Consider the following 22,650-nt stretch of genomic DNA (forward strand, 5'->3'; position numbering starts at 1 on the left):
CAGTCTGTAACCCGCTAACAACCGCCCCCAGCTGCTTCCCCCCTTCCTCCCGCTGTGACTGGGGGGTGGGGCGGCTTAAGTTAATAGGCCCGCTTCCCCTAGAATGGGCCCTGGAAATCCGTGTTAACTGCTGAAGACAAACAATCCCTTTCCCCTTGTGTGGCTGGGACCCCCACAGCCCCTCTCCCAGCCCTGAGGAAGAGCTCAGAGCTGCTCCGGAGCTTGTCTCCCTCACAACAGAGGTAGGGCGGATAAAAGATATCGTTCCTCCCGCAACACCCCTAAGTCCAGGCCAGGTTACCCATGAACCCAGTCAGGGCCTGTGTGCACCTGGCTGGCCACGCCCTACCCCTGGCGGCTGCACTAGGACCCAGGTGTGTGGGAGCAGCAGCAGGAAGCTGGGCTTGAACCCACCTGCCCTTTGCCTGGCAGCCTGAGGCTCGGGATGGGATGGGATGGGACGGGACGGGAAGGGGAGGGAAGGGAGGCAGGCGAAGCAAAGCAAAGCAAAGCAAAGGGCAGAGCTGGGATTGTGTGCAGTGCGGCACAGACCAGAGCACTGAGCTGAGTTCAGCCAGCTGGGATCCCAGGGCTGGGCTGGCTATGCCAACCCCCTCTGCACGGTGCCTGGCTGGGGCTGTGGGGCTGAGTGGGAAGTCCTGAGTCAGGTGCCCTTGTTGTGGGGGCTGGCTACTCCCTGGAGGACCCCAGGACTTGGGAGCCCGGTCTGAAGAGAGGCCTGAGCTGGGTGCTGGCTCGAGCCACTCATGGCTGGCGGGGACAGCCCCTGGCGCTGGCTCTGACCCTGCAGGCCCCGGAGATGCAGGCTGTGGGGTTAGGGCTCTTCCTCCTGCTCCTGCCCAGAGTGGGGCTCGGCGCCCCCCCGGACTCTATCAGCTGCTCCCAGGTGTGTATGAGCTGGGATTGGGGCTCCCTACTGCTGCTCGGGGGGGTGCTCTACTGTGGGGGGGCCAGTGATGGGGTGTGGGCGGGTTGGCGGCTGTTGAGAAAAGATAGTGCTCCCCCCGACACTCCAGCCCTGGTTGCCTCCCCTGGCCCATCCTCACCACCCACAGGCCTGCAGGCGTTGGTCTCTGTTTACGCTGGTAACCTGCCTGCTCCGCCCGGGGCCCGATCCAGCCCCTGCCTGGGAGGCTGCCGCAGAGGGTCCCTCTCCTGGCAGGAGGGGGGCAGGGAAGGGCAATTCCTGGGGGGGTGCCCTGGCTGGGGACAGATACCCCAGGAGCAAATGGGGTGAGTGGGTCTGTGTTCCACTGGCTGGTGCCAAGGATTTGGGGACTGGGATGGGACAGGCTGTGTCCTGGGGCTGGTCTGTGTGGGGGGGAGGGGTACCCAGAGCTAATTCACCCCCAAACCACCTGCCAAGAGAAATGCCCCGTGAATGCCTCCCCACACGCCCTCCTGCTGCGGTGAGAGTGGCCGGAGGGGCTGAGGCACAAGAGCTGGGGAGGGACGTGGGGGGGCCTGGCCCTGGCGGAACCGGAGGGGTGGCTCGGTCGGCCTGGGGAGCCCCTTCGGCCACTCTGAGCAGGCGATGAGTGTGAGGGGGCCCGGCCCCCCATCCTCGCTGGATGGGGGCGACGCCCCGGCACTGGGCAGTGGCAGGGAGGGTGGGCCCCGACGCAGGGCTGTGGAGCAGGCCCTGCGCCAGACAGGGAGAGCTGGGCGTGGGCCTGGGCGCTGCTGTTTGCTGAGCTAACAAACCAGCCAGGCCTGGCAGCTCGGTGTGCGGAGGCCATAAACCCCGGCCTGGTGCTGGTGGCCATGGAGACGGGGCCAGCTGGTGCAGGGCTGGCCGGGTGCCCGGCCCCATGGGTGAGGGGCCGGGCTCTGGGCTGCAGCACCCTGCTTGCAGGCAGGGGAGAGCCAGCGGGGGTCGGGCCGTGGGGCTCAGGCTGCCACTAATCCCCCCACTGGGCTTGGTGCCCTGCTCTGTCCCATCACACAGCATGGGTGACGCTGACCCCGGTCTGGCGCCCCACAGAGCCGGGCACGGAGTGCCCACGAGTCTGTGTCGCCTAGAGCCACTGCTGGAATGAGGGAGGCCTGGGGGCCCCTGGCCTTTCCCAGCAGGGGGCGCCGTGGGGGCGGGGCAGGGCGCTGGCTGGGGAGGGAGTGTCCCAGCAGGGGGCGCCGTGGGGGCGGGGCAGGGCGCTGGCTGGGGAGGGAGTGTCCCAGCAGGGGGCGCCGTGGGGGCGGGGCAGGGCGCTGGCTGGGGAGGGAGTGTCCCAGCAGGGGGCGCCGTGGGGGCGGGGCAGGGCGCTGGCTGGGGAGGAGCTCCCAGCAGGGGGCGCCGTGGGGGCGGGGCAGGGCACTGGCTGGGGGGGAGCTCCCAGCAGGGGGCGCCGTGGGGGCGGGGCAGGGCGCTGGCTGGGGAGGGAGTGTCCCAGCAGGGGGCGCCGTGGGGGCGGGGCGGGGCGCTGGCAGGGGGGGAGCTCCCAGCAGGGGGCGCCGTGGGGGCGGGGCAGGGCGCTGGCTGGGGGGGAGCTCCCAGCAGGGGGCGCCGTGGGGGCGGGGCAGGGCGCTGGCTGGGGGGGAGCTCCCAGCAGGGGGCGCCGTGGGGGCGGGGCAGGGCGCTGGCTGGGGGGGAGCTCCCAGCAGGGGGCGCCGTGGGGGCGGGGCAGGGCGCTGGCTGGGGAGGGAGTGTCCCAGCAGGGGGCGCCGTGGGGGCGGGGCAGGGCGCTGGCAGGGGGGGAGCTCCCAGCAGGGGGCGCCGTGGGGGCGGGGCAGGGCGCTGGCTGGGGAGGGAGTGTCCCAGCAGGGGGCGCCGTGGGGGCGGGGCAGGGCGCTGGCTGGGGAGGGAGTGTCCCAGCAGGGGGCGCCGTGGGGGCGAGGCAGGGCGCTGGCTGGGGGGGAGCTCCCAGCAGGGGGCGCCGTGGGGGCGGGGAGGCGCTGGCCGGGGGGGAGCTCCCAGCAGGGGGCGCCGTGGGACACGGGGAGGCGCTGGCCAGGGGGGAGCTCCCAGCAGGGGGCGCCGTGGGGGCGGGGCAGGGCGCTGGCTGGGGGGGAGCTCCCAGCAGGGGGCGCCGTGGGGGCGGGGCAGGGCGCTGGCTGGGGAGGGAGTGTCCCAGCAGGGGGCGCCGTGGGGGCGGGGCAGGGCGCTGGCTGGGGAGGGAGTGTCCCAGCAGGGGGCGCCGTGGGGGCGGGGCAGGGCGCTGGCTGGGGAGGGAGTGTCCCAGCAGGGGGCGCCCTGGGGGCGGGGCAGGGCGCTGGCTGGGGAGGAGCTCCCAGCAGGGGGCGCCGTGGGGGCGGGGCAGGGCGCTGGCTGGGGAGGGAGTGTCCCAGCAGGGGGCGCCGTGGGGGCGGGGCGGGGCGCTGGCTGGGGAGGGAGTGTCCCAGCAGGGGGCGCCGTGGGGGCGGGGCGGGGCGCTGGCTGGGGGGGAGCTCCCAGCAGGGGGCGCCGTGGGGGCGGGGCGGGGCGCTGGCTGGGGAGGAGCTCCCAGCAGGGGGCGCCGTGGGGGCGGGGCGGGGCGCTGGCTGGGGGGGAGCTCCCAGCAGGGGGCGCCGTGGGGGCGGGGCGGGGCGCTGGCTGGGGGGGAGCTCCCAGCAGGGGGCGCCGTGGGGGCGGGGCGGGGCGCGGGCTGGGGGGGAGCTCCCAGCAGGGGGCGCCGTGGGGGCGGGGCGGGGCGCTGGCTGGGGGGGAGCTCCCAGCAGGGGGCGCCGTGGGGGCGGGGCGGGGCGCTGGCTGGGGAGGGAGTGTCCCAGCAGGGGGCGCCGTGGGGGCGGGGCGGGGCGCTGGCTGGGGAGGGAGTGTCCCAGCAGGGGGCGCCGTGGGGGCGGGGCGGGGCGCTGGCTGGGGAGGGAGTGTCCCAGCAGGGGGCGCCGTGGGGGCGGGGCAGGGCGCTGGCTGGGGGGGAGCTCCCAGCAGGGGGCGCCGTGGGGGCGGGGCAGGGCGCTGGCTGGGGGGGAGCTCCCAGCAGGGGGCGCCGTGGGGGCGGGGCAGGGCGCTGGCTGGGGGGGAGCTCCCAGCAGGGGGGCCGTGGGGGCGGGGCAGGGCGCTGGCTGGGGGGGAGCTCCCAGCAGGGGGCGCCGTGGGGGCGGGGCAGGGCGCTGGCTGGGGAGGGAGTGTCCCAGCAGGGGGCGCCGTGGGGGCGGGGCAGGGCGCTGGCTGGGGAGGAGCTCCCAGCAGGGGGCGCCGTGGGGGCGGGGCAGGGCGCTGGCTGGGGAGGGATTGTCCCAGCAGGGGGCGCCGTGGGGGCGGGGCAGGGCGCTGGCTGGGGAGGAGCTCCCAGCAGGGGGCGCCGTGGGGGCGGGGCAGGGCGCTGGCTGGGGGGGAGCTCCCAGCAGGGGGCGCCGTGGGGCACAGAGAGGCGCTGGCCAGGGGGGAGCTCCCAGCAGGGGGCGCCGTGGGGGCGGGGCAGGGCGCTGGCAGGGGGGGAGCTCCCAGCAGGGGGCGCCGTGGGGGCGGGGCAGGGCGCTGGCTGGGGAGGAGCTCCCAGCAGGGGGCGCCGTGGGGGCGGGGCAGGGCGCTGGCTGGGGGGGAGCTCCCAGCAGGGGGCGCCGTGGGGGCGGGGCAGGGCGCTGGCTGGGGGGGAGCTCCCAGCAGGGGGCGCCGTGGGGGCGGGGCAGGGCGCTGGCTGGGGAGGGAGTGTCCCAGCAGGGGGCGCCCTGGGGGCGGGGCAGGGCGCTGGCTGGGGAGGAGCTCCCAGCAGGGGGCGCCGTGGGGGCGGGGCAGGGCACTGGCTGGGGAGGGATTGTCCCAGCAGGGGGCGCCGTGGGGGCGGGGCAGGGCGCTGGCCGTGGGAGGAGCTCCCAGCAGGGGGCGCCGTGGGGGCGGGGCAGGGCGCTGGCTGGGGGATCCCAGCAGGGGGCGCAGTGGGGGGGGCAGGGCGCTGGCTGGGGGATCCCGGCAGGGGGCGCAGTGGGGGGGGCAGGGCGCTGGCTGGGGGGGAGCTCCCAGCAGGGGGCGCCGTGGGGGCGGGGCAGGGCGCTGGCAGGGGGGGAGCTCCCAGCAGGGGGCGCCGTGGGGGCGGGGCAGGGCGCTGGCTGGGGAGGAGCTCCCAGCAGGGGGCGCCGTGGGGGCGGGGCAGGGCGCTGGCTGGGGGGGAGCTCCCAGCAGGGGGCGCCGTGGGGGCGGGGCAGGGCGCTGGCTGGGGGGGAGCTCCCAGCAGGGGGCGCCGTGGGGGCGGGGCAGGGCGCTGGCTGGGGGGGAGCTCCCAGCAGGGGGCGCCGTGGGGGCGGGGCAGGGCGCTGGCTGGGGAGGGAGTGTCCCAGCAGGGGGCGCCGTGGGGGCGGGGCAGGGCGCTGGCTGGGGGGGAGCTCCCAGCAGGGGGCGCCATGGGGGCGGGGCAGGGCGCTGGCTGGGGAGGGAGTGTCCCAGCAGGGGGCGCCGTGGGGGTGGGGCAGGGCGCTGGCTGTGGGGGGGAGCTCCCAGCAGGGAGCGCCGTGGGGATGGGTCGTTGGCTGTGGGGGGGGTCCAAGCAGAGAGTGCTGTGGGGCGGGGTGTTGGCTGAGGGGGGGCTCTAGCAGGGGGTGCTGTGGGGTGGGGCGCGGCGCTGCTGAGGGGAGCTCCATGGAGCCGGGGCAGCATGTGAATGGGGAGGACCTGGTTGCTCCCTGATCTTTCCCTTCTTTTCCTGCAGGACCTGTCCTGCCGGCTGCTGGGTAAGTGCCCTATTGCAGCGCCGTTTCTGGGGAAACGTGGGTGGGTGGGTGGGCGGGCAGGTGGAATTCCTCCCTCCCCTCCCGGCAGAGGTCTGGCCACGCTCTCTCCCCAGGTGGGGTGGGGGCACATGACCCTGGTGTCTGGGTCCCCAGGGTCACTAGGGCTTCCACAGCCTGTCCATCAAGCACAGTGGAGATGCACATGACACAGCTACTCCTCCCGCTCAATGGGTCTGAGGGTCCCCGGTGCTCAGCTGTGCCCTGTCACAGAGTTAATAGAAATCAGGGAAGTGTCGGGCTGGAAAGGACCTTGAAAGGGCAACTAGTGAAGTTCAGACCTTGCACTAGGGCAGGGCCATGTAACCCCAGACCAGCCCTGGCGGGGGTTTGTCCAACCTGTGCTCAAAACCCTCCAGTGACAGGGATCCCACAGCCTCCCCTGGAAACCTATTGCAGAGCTTAGCTCCCCTCAGAGGGAGAAACGGTTTCCGAATATCTGCCCGAGATCTCCCTGGCTGCAGATTGAGCCCATCACTTCGTGTCCTGCCTTCCGTGGACATAGAGAACAATTGATCCCCGTCCTCTTCAGAACAGCCCTTAACAGACATGACGACTGTTCTCAGGTCCCCCTCAGTCCTCGTCTCTCCAGGTTGACAGGTCCTGGTTTTAAACCTTTCCTCACAGGGCAGGTTTTCTAAACCTTTCATCATTTTGTTGCTCTGCACTGTATTCTCGCCAGTTTGTCCACAGCTGTAGCTCACGAAAGCTTATGCTCAAATAAATTTGTTAGTCTCTAGGGTGCCACAAGTCCTCCTTTTCTTGTTAGGATATAGATATTCAGGCCCGTCTGTAAAGGCCTAGACTCTAAGAATTTAGGTGTATTCTTATCACTTGGCTAGTTCTAGACGTATAAAAGAAAGAATCAAAATCACTGTCTGCCGGTGTCAGGTCCTTCTCTCACCGTGACAGTCTGAGGCCCTGTTCTTAGGCCAAGGCCTTTGGCTAAGCAACGGAGGCAGCCATAAGCTGGGAAGCGACCGGTCACCTCCTCACATCCCAACCTTGTCACATTGAAAGAAGGTGCTATTGGGCTGTTAGGATACAATCCTGTCCTGATAATGCTGATCGCCTCCAGAGAAAGGGAAGTGCCTAGAAAATGTAAAAGGAAATTTAGTTTGATAGCATCCTGTCTGGCAAGAACTCACTTCTCAATAGCTGGGATGTGAAATCCTCATTTCTGTGTTGTTCTGTCACTGTAGTCCCCATTTCCCCATTGTTTGTCTGTATAATCTCTGTCTGGTTCTGTGATTGTTCCTGTCTGCTGTATAATTAATTTTGCTGGGTGTAAATTAATTAAGGTGGTGGGATATAATTGGTTACATAATCATGTTACAATATGTTAGGATTAAGAAAAGGAGTACTTGGGGCACCTTAGAGACTAACAACTTTATTTGAGCATCTCTAAGGTGCCACAAGTACTCCTTTTCTTTTTGCGAATACAGACTAACATGGCTGGTACTCTGAAATATGTTAGGATTGGTTAGTTAAATTTCAGTAAAATGATTGGTTAAGGTATAGCTAAGCAGATCTCAAGTTTTACTATATAGTCTGCAGTCAATCAGGAATGGGGTGGGTGCGTGGGTGTAATGGGAACAGGGAATGGGGCTGGGGAAATTGGAATCACGTTTGGCTAAGGGCAGGAATGGGAACAGGGACACAGGTGTAAGGATCTGTGGTGTTAGAGCTGGGAAGGGGACACTAAGGAAGGAAAGTGGAATCATGCTTGCTGGAAGTTCAGCCCAATAAACATTGAATTGTTTGCACCTTTGGACTTCGGGTATTGTTGCTCTCTGTTCATGCAACAAGGACCAGGGAAGTAAGTGGGTGAAGGAATAAGCCCCCTAACACCTTGGTGCCGTGACTTGGATGCATCGCATCGGATAGGTGAGTGGCAGCCTGTAAGTCCCCCTCCCCAACAGTCCACGCAGCTTCTTGGAGGGGTATAGCGAACTCTCGTGATGGTAGTTACGGGTTCTGGCAAGCCAGGGTAAAGGATTTTTTGGATAAATGAATAAGGAAGAATCAGGGCCCATACCAGGTTCAGGGGTCAACCTGGGATGAGATTAAAAAGGAAATGGAGGAAGTGTTAGAGGACCCAGAGGGATGCGGGGGCAGCTGAGGAGCCCACCCTCCTTTGGTATATGGGTAGTGGAAGAAGGTCCATGCCCATGGGTACTGAATGCCCTCCAAGGAAAGGAGGCACTTCAGTCCGCTTGTGAGAGGTTTGAAGTAAGGGCAGCATTATGGGAAGCTGCCAGGAATCTTTTAAGTTTGGTTCTGCTTCAGCAAGGGCTGCTGAAGGGTTGTAAATTAGTTAGGGGTGGTTAAACATGATTTGGCACAACAGGGTTTAGAGTCCAAAGCAGAGTTAACAGACTACCTTTAGAGACTAGAGCTGGGACTTGGTCCTGGGGGAGTGGAGAGAAGAGGAGGAAAAAAAAAAAAAGTTTCAAAGTGAAAAATGGCAGGGTTTGCAGGAGCAGGTACCACCCCCACTCTTCTCCCAGAGCCAGCATGAGAACCTGGGGATAAGGGTTCCCAACTGTTTCCACCCAGGGAGCCTACTCTTGGCTCAGAGCTAACTATGTCCTTTTCTTCTTTTCCTTTCCTTAATTTGCTGCTGGTAGCCTATACTTTAAACTGACCTGACAGGCTTAATTGGTTTATTTCCCCCTGCCTTTCAACACTTTTGTTTTTCTGAAGTTTTAATGGAGGGTACTTTGGATACTTATATGAGATGTTTTTGGTTATTTTGGACAAAGTATGAGGGAGGTCTGCTTTATTCCACTGGAATTTTTGGAGTAAAAGATCCATGGGCATCCATGGAGACAAATGTTTTACTGCCTCTTTGAACAGTCTCAAGGTAAAGACAGCACAGGTTAAGGCAGCTGTGTGGCAATAATTGTAATTGGTGGCTAAGTTGTTACGACAGATTGCACTACCTTAAACTAAAAAAGTTCAGGGAGGATAGGTCCATCAATGGTTATTAGCCAGGATGGTCAGGGATGGTGTCCCTAGCCTCTGTTTGCCAGAAGCTGGGAATGGACGTCAGGGGATGGATCACTTGATAGTTACCTGTTCTGTTCATTCCCTCTGGGGCACCTGGCACTGGCTACTGTCAGAAGACAGGACACTGGGCTGGATGGCCTTTGGTCTGACCCAGTATAGCTGTTCTTATGTTCTTACTAGATACAGCCTTCCAGTTTGACATCAAACCATTGATAACTACTCTTTGACTACAGGCTTTCAACCAGTTGTGCACTCACCTTATAATATTTTCATCTAGTCCAGTGGTTTTCAACCTGTGGTCTGTGGACCCCTGGGGGGCTGCAGACTGCCTAAGATTTCCAAAGTGGTCTGCATCTCCATTTGACATTTTTAGAAGTCTACAAATGAAAAAACTCTGAAAATGCCTGCTGTAGCCCACATTCCCTTTAGTTTGCTTATGAGGCTGCCATGTGGGATTGTGTCAAAAGCCTGACTAAAATCAAGATACACCACATCTACAGGTTTCATAGTGATTAGCCATGTTGGTCTGTATCAGCAGAAAAAACAAGGAGTACTTGTGGCACCTTAGAGACTAACTAACAAATTTATTTGAGCATAAGCTTTCGTGGGCTAACAAATTTATTTGAGCATTAGTCTCTAAGGTGCCACAAGTACTCCTCATTCTTTTTACCACATCTACAGCTTCCCTCCATTCGCTAAGCCAGTAACCCTGTCCGTGAAGGAAATTAGGTTGGTTTGGCATGATTTGTCCTTGATAAATCCATCCTGGCTATTCCTTATAACCCTATTATCTTCTAGGTGCTCAGAAATTGAACTTTTAATAGTTTGTTCCAGTATTTTTCCAGGTATTAAAGTTCAGCTGATTGGACTGTAATTCCCTGGGTCCACTTTGTTCCCCTTTTTTAAAGTTTGCCCTTCTCCCATGTTCTGGGTCATGACCCATCCTCCAGGAGTTTTCAAAGATAACTGCTAGTGGTTCTGAGATTGCTTCAGCTAGTTCCTTAAGTATCGCATGGTGAATTTCATCCGGCCCTGCTGAGGTGAATACATCTAACTTCTCTAAATGTTCTTTCACCTGTTCTTTCCTTATTTTGACTTGCATTCCTTCCCCCTGGTTAATATTAATTGTGTTGAGTATCTGGTCACCATTAACCTTTTTAATGATGATTGAAGCAAAGCAAACATAAAACACCTCAGCTTTCTAGATGTCATTAGTTATTAACTCTCCTACCTTGCTAAGCAGAACACCTGCCCTTTTCTTTGTCTTTCTCTTTCCCCAGTGTATTTATAGTATCTTTTCTTCTTGCCTTTTATGTTCCTTGCTAGTGTAACTCATTTTGTGCCTTGGCCCTTCTGATTTTGTCCCTACACGCTTGTGCTTTTCTTTTGTATTCCTCCTTAGGAAGTTGTCCATGTTTCTGCTTCTTGTAGGATTCCTTTTTGATTGTCAGGTCATTAAAGGTTCCTGATGGAATCATACTGACCTCTGAATACTCTTCCTATCCTTTTCTTCATGTCAGGATAGCTTGTAATTGTGTGTTTGTGCCTCCCCTGAACTCCTTTATTCCTTTGATTTCCCTATGGGCCCTGACCTACCAGTTCTCTGAGGTTTTTGAAGTCTGCTTTTTTGAATTCCATTGTCCTTAATCTGCTGCTTATTCTGTCCTTTCCTTAGAATCCTGAAATCTCTCCTGGTTGCTTTCACCCAATGCCTTCCACCTTCAGATTCGCTACCAATTCCTCCCTGTTGGTCAGAATCCCAACTAAAGTGGCTACCCCCGGTTACTTTCTCCACTTTCCAGAACAAAAAAGTTGTCCCCAACACGTTCCAAAAACTTACTGGAGAGTTTGACTTTTCCAGCAGCTGTCTGGGGAGCTGACGTCCCCCATTATTACCAGGAACTGTGTTTTGGGTGATTCTGTAAGCTCTAGAAATGTGCTTTGGTGGGCTAGAGGAGACCCCTATTATTATGTCCCCCCTCTTTTTTACCCCTTTTGTCTTTACTTAGAGACTTTCAACCAGCCTGCCTCTCACCTCCATCTGGCCCCCAGAACAAGTGTAGACCCCTCCTCTCTCTCTAGCCTGCCTGGTCCTTTCTGCACAAGCAGTGCCCCTCTGTGCCAGGACCCTGTCCGGAGACGTACCCCCCCCCATAGCTCTGTGGGGCCATTTAAGGCACAATGCCCCTGAGGTACTGCTGCATCCAGTTCTTCCTGTGTGCCCTGCCGTGGTGTGCAGACTGCAGAGATCCCTCCGCTCCCGCCTTGGTGCAGCTCTGACCCTACGGACTCTCCATGCCCCCCACCCCCCCGGCCCAGCAGCTCACTCTCTGCTCAGGCCTTTCCACACCTGCCTGTGGGCTTTTCTCACTGCACCTTTGAACCTAGTTTAAAGCCCCACTCGCTAGACTGGGGAGTCGGTGCACGAAGATGCTCTTCCCCATCTTGGTCCGGTGGATCCCGTCTCTTCCCAGCAGCCCTTGTGCCAGGGCCAGCACCCCACAGTTACGGTCAGGGAAAGCTCTCCTGCCAACCGCGCCTGCGCAGCTGTGCACTTCCCGCCAGCGTCCCTGCCTGGGCCCCAGCCTTGGCCCTCACTCCCAGAACTCTGCGGGCACTGCTGCTCTGCCGATGGACAGCCGGGCAGCAGCGGTGCCCACAGGGCTCAGCAACACGGGGTGTTGGCCAGAGGGACGGATGAGCCTTGGTGACTTTCCGTGACGTTTCGTGTGTGGGCTCCAGGCAGGGAGTGCAGCTTCTGGGGCAGATGGACGCTCCGGCACCCTGCGCATCCTCCTCTCTGGTGCACTGGAGTCTCCTGCTCCTCAGCCACTGGGACTTGTCCCTCCCCTCCCGTCCCCTCCCGTTGCTGGGATGGGGGGGACCTGCATGGGGGAAGGAGGCTCGCTACTGCCTGAGAGGGCCAGTGGCCAGTTCTCCTTCCTCCTTTCGTGCTGCTGTAGTGGTCTGGGCTTAGCCAGCAACTCCATCCAGATGGCTCCACGTGCGTCCTGCCCATGAAGTCTCCATGTTCCTGGAGGACATGCAGCCAGCCACTTCCTCCAGCAGCACTTCCCTGCTTCCCGAGGGACACCACACCTGACACCTCTCGGGCTGGCTAGTACCCCTGCCCAGCAAGGCAAGCCCAGGTCCTGGCTGGAAGCCCCGGCGTGAGGATGCTTGTCTTGTGGGGACCCCAGGGGCAGGCAGAGGAAGAGTTGGCAGCTGTGTTGGCCATGGGCCATTTTCCTCCCATTGCAGGCTTTTCCTCATCGGGTGCCAGCTGGCTAATTCCCTTGGTATCGCCAGCCATGTGGGTGACTGGCTGTGCCATGTCCTGGCCTGGGCACCAGGGTTACCCCTTCAGTGTGCCCTCTTCAACAAGGGCAGGTCACAACAATGGCTCTGAGCCCGAGCCTCCAGGCTGCAGCCCCTGCCTCCCGCCGGGAGCTCTGCCCAGCCAGGCCGCTGAGCGAGCCCCCGCTCGGAGCGTCCCCCTGTGCCACGCCAGCCGGTGCCGGGTTCCAGTCCTGGCTCAGCAGAGAGCAGCGAAGGGGCAGCCAGAGCCCAGGGTGCCCAGGAGCCAGGCTGCTGTGGGAAGACCCTTGGTTTCCTTTCTGTGTCTGTCGCTCTGTCTCAGACTGGTTCCAAGTAAGAGACCTGTTCTTCCCACTGGCCTGCTGCCAGCCCCTGAGTTCATGTGTCCAGCATCCAGAGCGTCCCACTGGCAGCTCTCCCTTGTTCAGGCTGTGGGGCTCCCTGGTCTTTTCTAGTCCTCCATGGCTGTGGGTTGGTGCCAGCTAGTCCATGCCGCCCTCTTCCTATGCCCCAGCCACCTACCCTCCTGTCTCCTGCTGTGCCCGAGGAGCAGCATTTTCACCCTTCTGCACCTGCAGGGCAGCAATGCCAAGGGCTGGGCACAGTCACACAGTTCACAACAGTGTTACAGACAATCCCCACATTGTCACAGCCCCCGCGCCCGCTGGGGGGTGCTGTGCCGGTGCTAGGTCTGCTCCTGTTCTGGGGTGGGATGTGTCAGGGTAAAGGGTTTTCTCTCTACTCTGCAGAGGCAGACGTGTTGTGCAGCCCTGGGGCCGTGGGCCTGGCCTCTGGCCCAGTTCTGGTGCCGACCCAAATGAGGATGGAGTCTGTGCTGCACTGCCCAGCAGCGTTCGACTGCTCCCCCTGCGTGAAGGTCGAGCTACAGCTGGCAGTGCTGGGTGAGAGCAGGTTGGGGGCTGTCACGGGGTCCCTGGGCAATGCTCTGGAGCTGCTCCCTACGAAGCCAGGCAGGACTCTGGGGGAGCCTCCTCTCTGGGAGCAGCCTGTCTGCAGGGCAAGAATCTCACATGGCTTCCACTTTCCTGGGTCTGACCTGGGAGCATTCAGCATCCCCTGCCCCACTGTGCGCTTCCCACAGCGAGTCCACCCTGGAGGGGCCAGTGAGTCCTGCCCCCCAACTCTGCAGTCAGACGTGACTCTCAGCCAGCCAGTAACACAGAAGGTTTATTTGTTGACAGGATCACAGTATAGGGCAGAGCTTGTTAGCACAGAAATCAGTGACTTTCAGCCAAGTCCATCTTTGCAGGAGGGGAGCCCAGAACCAGGGCTCTGGTCCTCCCCCTGAGCCCCAAGCCAGCAGAGACTGACTCACTTCCAGCTACCTGGCCCCTGCCCTGCTCCTTCTCCGGCCTTTGTCTGGCTTCCCAGGCTAAGAGTCACCTGGTGTCATCCCCCTCCTGGGTCTAGGTTACGAAGGGGCAGCCATAGCATCCCTGCAGGCAGCTAGAGCAGCCCCTGCAAGTCACACATGCTTATTCCCACCACCCAGACATTGGTGCAATACACAGGGAAACTGAGGCACACACAGCATTCATGCAAAACAGTAAGACTCACATACAACATAACAAGGGAAAATCTCCACTTCATCACAGGCAGAAAGGCAGCCCCAGAGCCCAGTTCTATCCACTCCCTCCGCCTCCTCCCCCCAGAGCCCTGCTGTGCCCCCCAGGTGTGTGAGTGCCAGCGGCTTGGGGCTGTCCCCCCAGGGGCAGGGTGGAGGCAGGAGTAGCATTTCCCTCACCTTAGTGCAGCCCCCGGTGCGGGGTGCCCATGGGCCCCCCAGCCTGGCCTGTGCTGAGCCAGCCAGGCACGTCTGCTCTTGGTCAGTCAGGGGGTTGGGGCTGGGCACCAGGTCCTGGAGGTGCGAGCGTGGCTGGCTGGGGCCCGCTCCGGGCACATGCTGCCTCACTGGCTGTGGGGCACAACCTGTTGAGTGGCTGTTTCTGTTTTAGGGCCCCAGGAAGAGGTGGCCGGTAAGGGGAACCGAGACGGACCTGGGATGGACGCCCTGCGGCATCAGGACAGTGGTGAGGGCCTGTGGGCAGCCCCGACCCCGTGCCCCTCTCCCTGCCTGCTGGGCCCCTGCCTGCTGCTCACGGCTCCCTTTGCTCCCTGCTCTCTCAGGGCCCCTGCGGAGCTGGGTGCTGCTCTCGGTGCAGACGTACCCCTCCTCCCGCTGTGTCGCCCTCGAGGTCCAGCTGCCCCGCACCCTGGCACGCCCCAACCACACGGTGGTAGGTGGCCCAGCCCTGCTGGGGCTTTGGGGAGAATGGACTGACCCCACACCCCGCGGGACGCGCTCAGCTCCCCAGTGGGGACTGAAAGGGTGTTGTGTCCAGGCCCCAGGACAGATGTGGGGGGAGGGGCTGGGCTGGGATCCCTTGGCTGAGTGACCCCTGGCCCCCGGGGGGGGAGGGGCAGGGCAGGGCTGGGCCCCCTTGGCTGAGTGAACCTTGGCCCCCCTGGTGGGGGAGGGGGAAGGGCTGGGCTGGGCTTGGCTGAGTGGCCCCTGGTGGGGGAGGGGGAAGGGCTGGGCTGGGCCCCCTTCGCTGAGTGACCCCTGGTGGGGGAGGGGGAAGGGCTGAGCTGGGCCCCCTTGGCTGAGTGACCCCTGGCCCCCGGAGGAAGGGGAGGGGGAGGGGCTGGGCTGGGCCCCCTTGACTGAGTGACCCCTGCTCCCCCAGGGCTCGCTGTGGTTTCACTGCTTTGAGGCGGTCCTGCGAGGGGAGCTGCACATCACGTCCTACACGAGTCCCCGGTACCGGGAAGTGCTGAGCCAGATGCACCGTGTGCCCGGTGAGTGCCCGCCCGCAGTGCCAGCATGGTGCAGCCCCCAGGCCTGGAGCAGCAGGGGGGATTCCAGGATTGGTAACCTGCTGCTGGCCCCTCTCCCTGCCCTCCCTCTCTCCCCGCCCCCCCATGCCCACCGGTCCCTCTCCCTGCCCCATGGCTGTCAGCCCCTTCCCACCATGACTGCCAGGGTCTCTCTCCCTGCCCTTCCCCCTCCGTGGCTGCCAGCCCCTCCCCCTGTCCCCAGAGCTGTCTGTGGCCCCTGCTGACCCCCCTGCATTGTCTCCTCCCTCCTCCCCAGACTGTTCCTGGCCTGCAGCCCGGGCTGCCATCCGGCTGTGCCAAGGTAGGAGCTTGTGATGCCTGATTCATGGGGGTGTCACCAACTCCCTAATGGGGCCCCCCCTTGCTGAGCATCTGTGGGAGCCAGACCCCCCCACTGCAGCCTGTTTCCCCCATTCCCATGGGGCTGTCTCACATGGCCCTCTGGGCCTGTCAGCTGGGTCAGTTCCAGCCCCTCGGCACAGAGAGATCAGGGGTCACCCACTGAGGCCCTGGCAGGACTGGGGCAATAAGTAAGGGGGAGGATCCCCGGGGCAGGGGCTCTCTCAGCTGGGGATCCCGAGAGCAGTGAGTGGTTCCCGAGGTGGGGGTTCTCTGGGCTGGGTGTCCCTGGGGCAGTGAGGGGATCCCTGGGGTGGGGCTCTCTAGGCTGGGGTCTCACTCGCTGTCCCATGGCAGTGCCCAGGCTGCACTTCTCTGTGGGGCCGGAGCACATGGTGGTGCAGTTGCAGGATGTGAACGCAGGGCAGAACTTCACCATGTGGTTCTATTGGAACCAGACAAGTGGACTCAAAGGACTCAGGACAGAGGTGAGTGAGGTGCCTGCTCCAGAACCCCCCTTCCCTATCTACTTCATACCCTGCCCCCCTTCTATCCCCTGTGCCCTTCATCCCCCACCCCACTCCTCTGGACCTCCTTGTGGCCCAGCCCACCACCTCCATGCCCCCAGCAGCACTCTGGCCCTTATTCCCTGCAGCTCTTCATGGGAGGGGACTGGGGTTGCAAGCTTAGCCCCAGGGCCTGGGAGCCAGGACTCCTGGGTTCTGTCCCAGCGTTACCAGCAGCCTCAGTTTCCTGCTCTGGGCCACAGGGACACCTTGTGGCACTGGCAGCGTGGGGGGGGTGGTGAGTGACCAATGTCTCCTCTGTTCCTGTCTGCAGAGGGGGCCTCAGAACTACAGCCTGCCCTCTGCCCAGCTGCTGCCCTGCCTCTGTCTGCAGGTAGGGCCTGGGCTGGGAACTGCTCCTCATGGGGCCTGGCACTTGGCAGGCACTTATGGGGGGGCACTGAGAGCCCAGGGGTTCCCCAGGGTGGAGTGGGGGGCCCCAGCAGGGGGCACTGTCCCCAGGGTGGTAGGGGGGACTGAGAGCCCAGGGGTTCCCCAGAGTGGAGTGGGGGCCCCAGCAGGGGGGCGCTGTCCCCAGGGTGGTAGGGGGGACTGAGAGCCCAGGGGTTCCCCAGGGCAGCGTGGGGGGGCCCCAGCAGGGGGTGCTGTCCCCAGGATGTGGGGTAGGATCACTGTGCTGCACTGTTTCTTGCCCAGGTCTGGCCAGATATCCCGGATCCCCCCAGGACCAGCCGCTGCCCCTTTACACAGGGTAATTAGGCCACAGTCATCTATACCTGTCTTGGGGAGGGGTGTGCTGGGGGGCAGGGCTCCTGTCTGTGTGCTGGGATGGGAAGTTGTCTGTGCGCTGGGTGGGTGTGGGGCAGGAGCTTGGGGTGGCTCTGGACAGGGGGTCGTGTCTGTGCTGCGAGTGGGAGTTGTGGGGGGCTCTGGGCAGGTGTTGGGGGGGGGGTGACGAAGTAGGGAGGATTGACCTGGGAATGTTGTGTGGGAGTTTTGCTGGTACTGTCTGTCTGCATTGGTACGAGATGGTGATGGGATGTCAGGGGGTGACTTCACTGCGGAGAGTTACTTGAGCAGGTAACCTGGAGGGGGATGGGGCCAGGTGACACCTTCTGCCCTGGAAACTGGACAAAGCTGGAGGAGGAGCGGGGGGGGGGCGTGGCTGGGTGAGGCTGCTGGAGGGGGAAATGAAGGGAGGCCAGAACCGGGCTCTGGGCTCTTCCCCCCCCCCCCCCACGAGACGGACCTGACTGAGGGGTCCTGTTCTCTGCACCTACAAGCTCTGTGTTAGACCCTGTTCCTGTTGTCTAATAAACCTTCTGTTTTACTGGCTGGCTGAGAGTCATGTGAATCGCAGGAAGTGGGGGGTGTGTGTGTGCAGGGCCCTGTCTCCCCCAAACTTCATGACGGGGGGCTCTCAGCAGGGATTGCATGTGAGCTGGGTGGGTGTTGGGGTGGCGGTCTGGGCAGGGGTTATATCTGTGAGCTGGGGAGCTCTGGGTGGTCGGGGTCAGATAGTGGAGGGGTAGTGAGCCGTGCCAGGCTGGCTCCTGCGGAGAGCAGGCTGGCGCTGCTGGCAAGAGGGAGTGGGGAACTGCAGGCGGGTGGCAGAGGGGTGTGTCCAGGACTGGCTGTGCTGAGCCCTTTGCCCCATGGCTGTTGCAGACCCTACGGCGTGGACCCGGCTGTGGGCACAGGCCCAGCTGAAGCTGCGTCTCACCGCGGGGAGGCTGAGCTGCTCTGTGTCGGTGCCATGCGCTGTACCAGCCGAGCTCGTGCCCTGCTGGAGGCTGAAGAGGGCTGGGCCCTGCCATGAGCTGCCACACCTGCGTCAGGCCCTCACCCTGCCTGTGAGTGTGTCTGCTGGCCGGGATGGGGTGGGTGGAGAAAGGGGCAGTGGTTTGGGGGAGGGATGGGGGAAGGGCAGGGCGAGGTGGGGGGATGGGCATCGGGGGGGGGACAAGAGAAGAGATTGGGTGGAGCAGTGTGTGCTCGGGCACTGGGGGTTTGCATGTCATAACCCCTCCCTCCTCCCTGCAGACTCTCCATGAGTTTGGGACGTTGCAGCCTCATCCGAACCTGTGTGTCCAGGTAGGAGACCCTGGACACGGAGCACCAGTTGGCAGAGCCACATCGCCGGGACTCGGCATTCCCGCTCCCTCCGGGCTGGGCCAGGATCCCCCACCAGAGCCATAGGGCTGGGGCTCAGCATTTCCGCTCCCTCCGGGCTGGGCCAGGACCCCCCAGCAGAGCCACAGGGCCAGGGCTCGGCATTTCCGCTCCCTCCGGGCTGAGCCGGGATCCCCCAGTCCCCCAGCAGAGCCATAGGGCTGGGCTCTGCAGCACCTGCTCCCTCAGGGCTGGCCCAGGATGCCCCAGGTACCCTCGCAGCTGCTTCCCTGTCCCTGGGTTTATCCCTGCAACCATTTGCTGTGCCTCTGCAGTTCACAACTTTCTCTTGCCTAGACTAGTTGCTGACCCTGTTGTCTCTCCAGGTGTGGAGTGGTGGGCGGGTCCAGCTCATGCAGTGCCTGCTGGAAGGTGAGTGCCACGCTGGGGCGTGGATGCCATCTCTGCTCTAAGTGGGGCTAGCTGGGCTGGGGTTCCCTGAGCCTGGTGGCCCGCTCAGCCTCTCCTCTGCCCTAGGTGTCATGCAGGGCCAGCCGGCCGACCTCTTGCTAATGGAGACCAGGGACCCACAGGGGAACATGTTGCTCTGTGCCATGGAGCGAGGCACCTGCATTCCACTGGCCAGCTCCACCTGCATGGTGAGGGGCCCCTTGCCCTATGCAGCTCCATGGAGGGCAGGGGCCCTGGGCAGGGCCGGCAGGGGCCCCCTCCCCAGGCCCTGCCCGCAGGCTGCGGCCCCAGCAGCTCCTGTACCATTCTCATTCTTTACCTCCTGTGCAGGGAGTTGCGGTGGGGGCCCTGGAGCCACAGCTGCAACGGGATGTGCAGTCAGGGCAGTGTCTGCAGGTCAGTGCTGTGCGGGAGTGGTATTGTCACACGCGTGGGTGTAATGGGTTCTTGCGCCGTGTCAGTAACAGGCGGCTGTCTCCACAGGTCTGGCATGCTGAGGGCAGCGTGGTGGGCACCGGCTGGGCCTGCTCACTGGAGAAGTGTGAGTATGTCGGGGGGGGAGCTCCTGCGGGGGAGGAGGATAGGGGGCAGCCTGGCCCCCATTGTGCCAGGGCCTGTCTGCTCTGGAGCTGAACGCTTGTTGGTGCTCAGCCACTGGTGCTGGGCCCAGTTTGGGGCAAGGGAGATGCTGGACCCCGAGGGACCGCCCTTCCCTCCTGCCTTGTGAAGGGGCTCCTAGTGGCCCTGTTGGGAGGGAGGGAGGGATAGGGGTGCAGCTCCCTGGAAGGGGCAGGGCTTGGAGGAGGTGTGACGGAGTGGGGAGGATTGACCAGGGAATATTGCAGGGGAGTTTTATGGGACTGTCTGCATTGGGGATGGGATACCAGGGTATGACTTCACCTGAGGGACGATACCTGAGCCTGTAACCTGGGCCAGGTGACACCTTTTGCCCGGGAAACTGGACAAAGGCTGGAGGAGGAGCTGGGGGGGAGGCTGGGGGAGACTGCTGTTTGGAGCTGTCTGAGGAAATGGAGGGAGGCCCAGATGGGGCTCTAGCTTCCCTGCCCCCCAAGATGGACCTGACTGAGGGGTCCTGTTCTCTGTACCTACAAGCTCTGTGTTCCTGTTGGCTAATAAACCTTCTGTTCTACTGGCTGGCTGAGAGTCACGGTGAATCGCAGGAAGTGGAGGTGCTGGGCCCTGACTCCCCCTCACTCCGTGACAGGAGGGCCTTAGGCAAGGGGTCAGCCTGTGGCCAGGCACTCCCTGGGCTCTGGCGATTCTGGAAGGAGCAGGGAAAGCTGCTGAGCTGCCAGTCCAAAGCTGTGTCCGTGTCCTTTGAGCCTGCCTTGGGATAATTTTGCTGCCACCAGGGGCCCCAGCTGTGACCCCTCTTCTCTTACCCCCCCCCGGTGTCCTGAGCACCACCTGCCCCTGTTCTAATCGCATAAAACCAAACACTCTTGCCCTGTCCCTTCTGAGGCCCCACCCCCGCTCACACCACCCCCTCCCTCTGTCGCTTGCTCCCCCCCCACCCTCACTCCCTTGCTTATTTTCACCCGGCTGGGGCAGGGGGTTGTGGTGTGGGAGGGGGTGAGGGCTCTGGCTGGGGGAGTGCACTCCAGGGTGGGATCAGAAATGAATGGTTCAGAGTGTGGGAGGGGGCTCTGGGTTTGGGCAGTGGGTTCTTGGCGACTCTTCCTCGAGGAGCGGTGACTTGTCCCTCAGCTCCTAGGCAGAAACGCAGCCAGGTGCTTGCTTGCTGCATGCTCCCTCTGCCTGCAGGCACTGCCCCTACAGCTCCCATTGGCTGTGGAGCCGGCACTCGGGGCAGTGCACAGAGCCTCCCTGGCCCCGCCTCTGCCTAGGAGCTGAGGGACATGTCACTGGTTCTGGGGAGCCACATGGAGCCAGGGAGGGAGCCTAACAGCCCAGTCAGCAGTGCTGACTGGAGCCGCCAGGGTCCCTTTTCAACTGGGCATTCCTGTTGAAAACCGGACACCTGGCCACCCTAACCCCTGTGTCCTGGCAGATCTCCGTGCCCACTGGGCGCTAGCTTGGATGGGGGGTCTCCTCAGCACCTTCTGCATCCTGCTCCTGCTCCTGCTCAAGAAGGAAAATCTGAAAGGTCAGAGCTCCCCAACACCCTCCTGGCTGCGCTACAGCGCTGCCCTCCCCACTCCTTGCACTGCCAAGTCCCCTTCTCCACAGATCCCTAGTGCTGCGTGGGGCACTGGGGCCAGCACTAACTGCAGGGAGAGAGCACCCCCTACTGAGCCCCCCTCTTGAGAGCACAGGCCTCCCCAGCACCACACTGGGGCCAGCACTGGCTACAGGGGGAGAGCACCCCCTACTGAGCCACTGTCCTCCCACCCCCTGATCTAAGATGTACCTTAGACCAAGCTGGGTTTTGTTCCACCCATTTCTGCCCTGCACCCTAGATTCTGTGGGTCTGGTTCTGCTGGGGTGGGTGCGGGAGCGGTGCCCAACCAGCTAACTCACCATGGCTCCCCCTTTCATCTTCCAGGGTGGCTGAAGATGCTGAAGGAGGATTATAGCTCTGGGGGTGAGTGCTTGGGGAGAGGGTGTCCTATGGGGGCATGAGCAGGCCTGAGTGGGGTGCTGAGCTTCAGGGCCCCTGGGAGCTAGGGCCAAGACAGCAAGGAGGAGCAGGAGCCTCTCCTTTCCTGGGCCATGGGCCCCTGGCACAGTTCTCCAGGGTGGGGTGCTGCACCTGGGCACTTGTGCCCTCACACCTGGGCTTGGGATGGGGGCAGGGCTCCATGACCCTGCCCTCAGGGCTCCATGACCCTGCCCTCAGGGCTCTGTCCTTGCCTGGCAGAGCTGCCAGAGCCTGAGTGAGCAGAGCACGGGGCCAGGCGGGGGTGGCAACTGGGCTGCATGCCTGCCTGCTCCATGGCTCAGCCCAGCCTGGCACTCAGCACTAGAGCCCTCTCTGTCCCCGCAGGTGTGCTGCGGGGCCGGCGCGCCCTGATCCTCTACTCGCCCGACCACGCCAGCTTCGAGCGGCTGGTGAGCACCCTGGCCTGTGCCCTGACACGGCTGCAGCTGGCGGTGTCAGTGGAACTCTGGAGCCGAGCTGAGCTCTGTGCCATCGGCCCCATGCAGTGGTTCCATGCCCAGCGGCTGCGGGTGCTACAGGAGGGTGGCACGGTGGTCCTGCTGTTCTCCAGGGGTGCCGTGGCCAGGTGCACCGAGTGGCTGCTCTGGAAGCAGGGGGAACGGCTGCCCCGGGACGATCCGTACAGCGCTTTCTCGGCCTCCCTCAACTGTGTCCTCCCCGATTTCCTGGCTGGCAAGGCTGGGGGCCGGTACCTGGTGGCCTGCTTTGAGGATCTCCTCCGGCCGGCCGACGTCCCGGAGCTCTTCCGCTCCGTGCCCATCTTCACGTTGCCCTCCCAGCTGCCAACCTTCCTCCTGGCGCTGGCTGGCACTGCTGTAGGCAGGGAGCAGAAGAGCGGCCTGAAGAAGCACTCCCTGTGGATTGGCGACAGCCTGCAGCGCGCCATCAGAGAGTGCCAGCTGCAGAAGCCTGATGGGCACTGCCCAGCACAGGCGCCCACCCTGCCTGGGGGTGGACAGGTACTGATGGGTGCCAAGAATGGGACTGGGGAGCTCCCTCCAGCCAGGAGCTCCACGTGACTGAGGCTCTGTCCCCGAGACTCTTGGCACTGCCGGCAGACAGGATACGGGGTAGATGAACCTTTGGCCTGAGCCAGTCTGGCCATTCTTATGCTCTGCTGCCAGGCCAGAGTGGGCCTGCCACTGTCTCTGCACCACCTGGGCTGGGCAGGGAGGGCAAACCTTTGCTGGCCCCTGGCTGGAGCCTGGGCTGGCGGAGCCTGGCCTCTGCCCTGCGGCGGGCTCTGCGGGTCACTGCCCCACGCTCCTAATAAAGGCTGGTTATTTTTCTAATGGTGCCTAGGCTTTTCCTGGGCTCCAGGCTAGAAGCAAGTAGCTGAGGCCTGGCCACCAGTGGCAGGAGGGCCAGGTGTTGGGCGGGGCTGTGGCAGGCTTGGTGTGGCAGGGGGGCCTGGCCACCGGTGGGGTGTGGCTATGGCAGGCTGGGGGTGGGGCGGGGCATGGCCACCAGTAGGGCGGGGCTGTGGCAGGCTGGGGGGGGATGTGGCCTGGCCATGAGTGGGCTGGGGCTGGGGGTGGGGTGGGGTATGGGCACCCGTGGGGTGGGGCTGTGGGTGGGATGTGGCCTGGCCGTGAGTGGGGCGGGGCTGCGGGTGGGGCAGGGCATGGCCACCAGGGGGGCGGGGCTGGGGGTGGGGTGTGGCCACGAGTGGGGCGGAGCCGGGGT

The 22,650-nt window shown here is 63.2% G+C and overlaps 1 protein-coding gene across 5 annotated transcripts; it reads left to right on the top strand.

Annotated features, from left to right (window-relative positions):
* Positions 1-119: 119 nt before the first annotated feature.
* IL17RC (interleukin 17 receptor C) lies at positions 120-22,256 on the top strand. 5 transcript variants are annotated; one of them, XM_043519244.1, is made up of 19 exons: positions 120-242; positions 5,604-5,625; positions 12,762-12,914; positions 13,989-14,063; positions 14,161-14,270; positions 14,721-14,832; positions 15,128-15,172; positions 15,568-15,698; positions 16,051-16,110; positions 16,434-16,488; positions 17,406-17,590; positions 17,781-17,831; positions 18,236-18,281; positions 18,387-18,508; positions 18,651-18,716; positions 18,804-18,861; positions 20,353-20,448; positions 20,848-20,886; positions 21,289-22,256. In XM_043519244.1, the coding sequence occupies exons 3-19, from the start codon at positions 12,830-12,832 to the stop codon at positions 21,981-21,983; spliced, it is 2,031 nt and encodes a 676-aa protein (XP_043375179.1). In that variant the 5' UTR covers positions 120-242; positions 5,604-5,625; positions 12,762-12,829; the 3' UTR covers positions 21,984-22,256. The 5 variants fall into 5 exon arrangements, with proteins under 5 accessions (XP_043375179.1, XP_038264640.1, XP_038264639.1 ...); XM_038408712.2 differs by lacking the exon at positions 120-242 and adding an exon at positions 406-907; XM_038408711.2 differs by lacking the exon at positions 120-242 and adding an exon at positions 450-907 and having other exon boundaries at positions 18,651-18,861.
* The last annotated feature ends 394 nt before the right edge of the window (positions 22,257-22,650 follow it).

Source organism: Dermochelys coriacea, chromosome 7 (genome assembly GCF_009764565.3).
Source record: "Dermochelys coriacea isolate rDerCor1 chromosome 7, rDerCor1.pri.v4, whole genome shotgun sequence".
Lineage (NCBI taxonomy): Eukaryota > Metazoa > Chordata > Testudines > Dermochelyidae > Dermochelys > Dermochelys coriacea.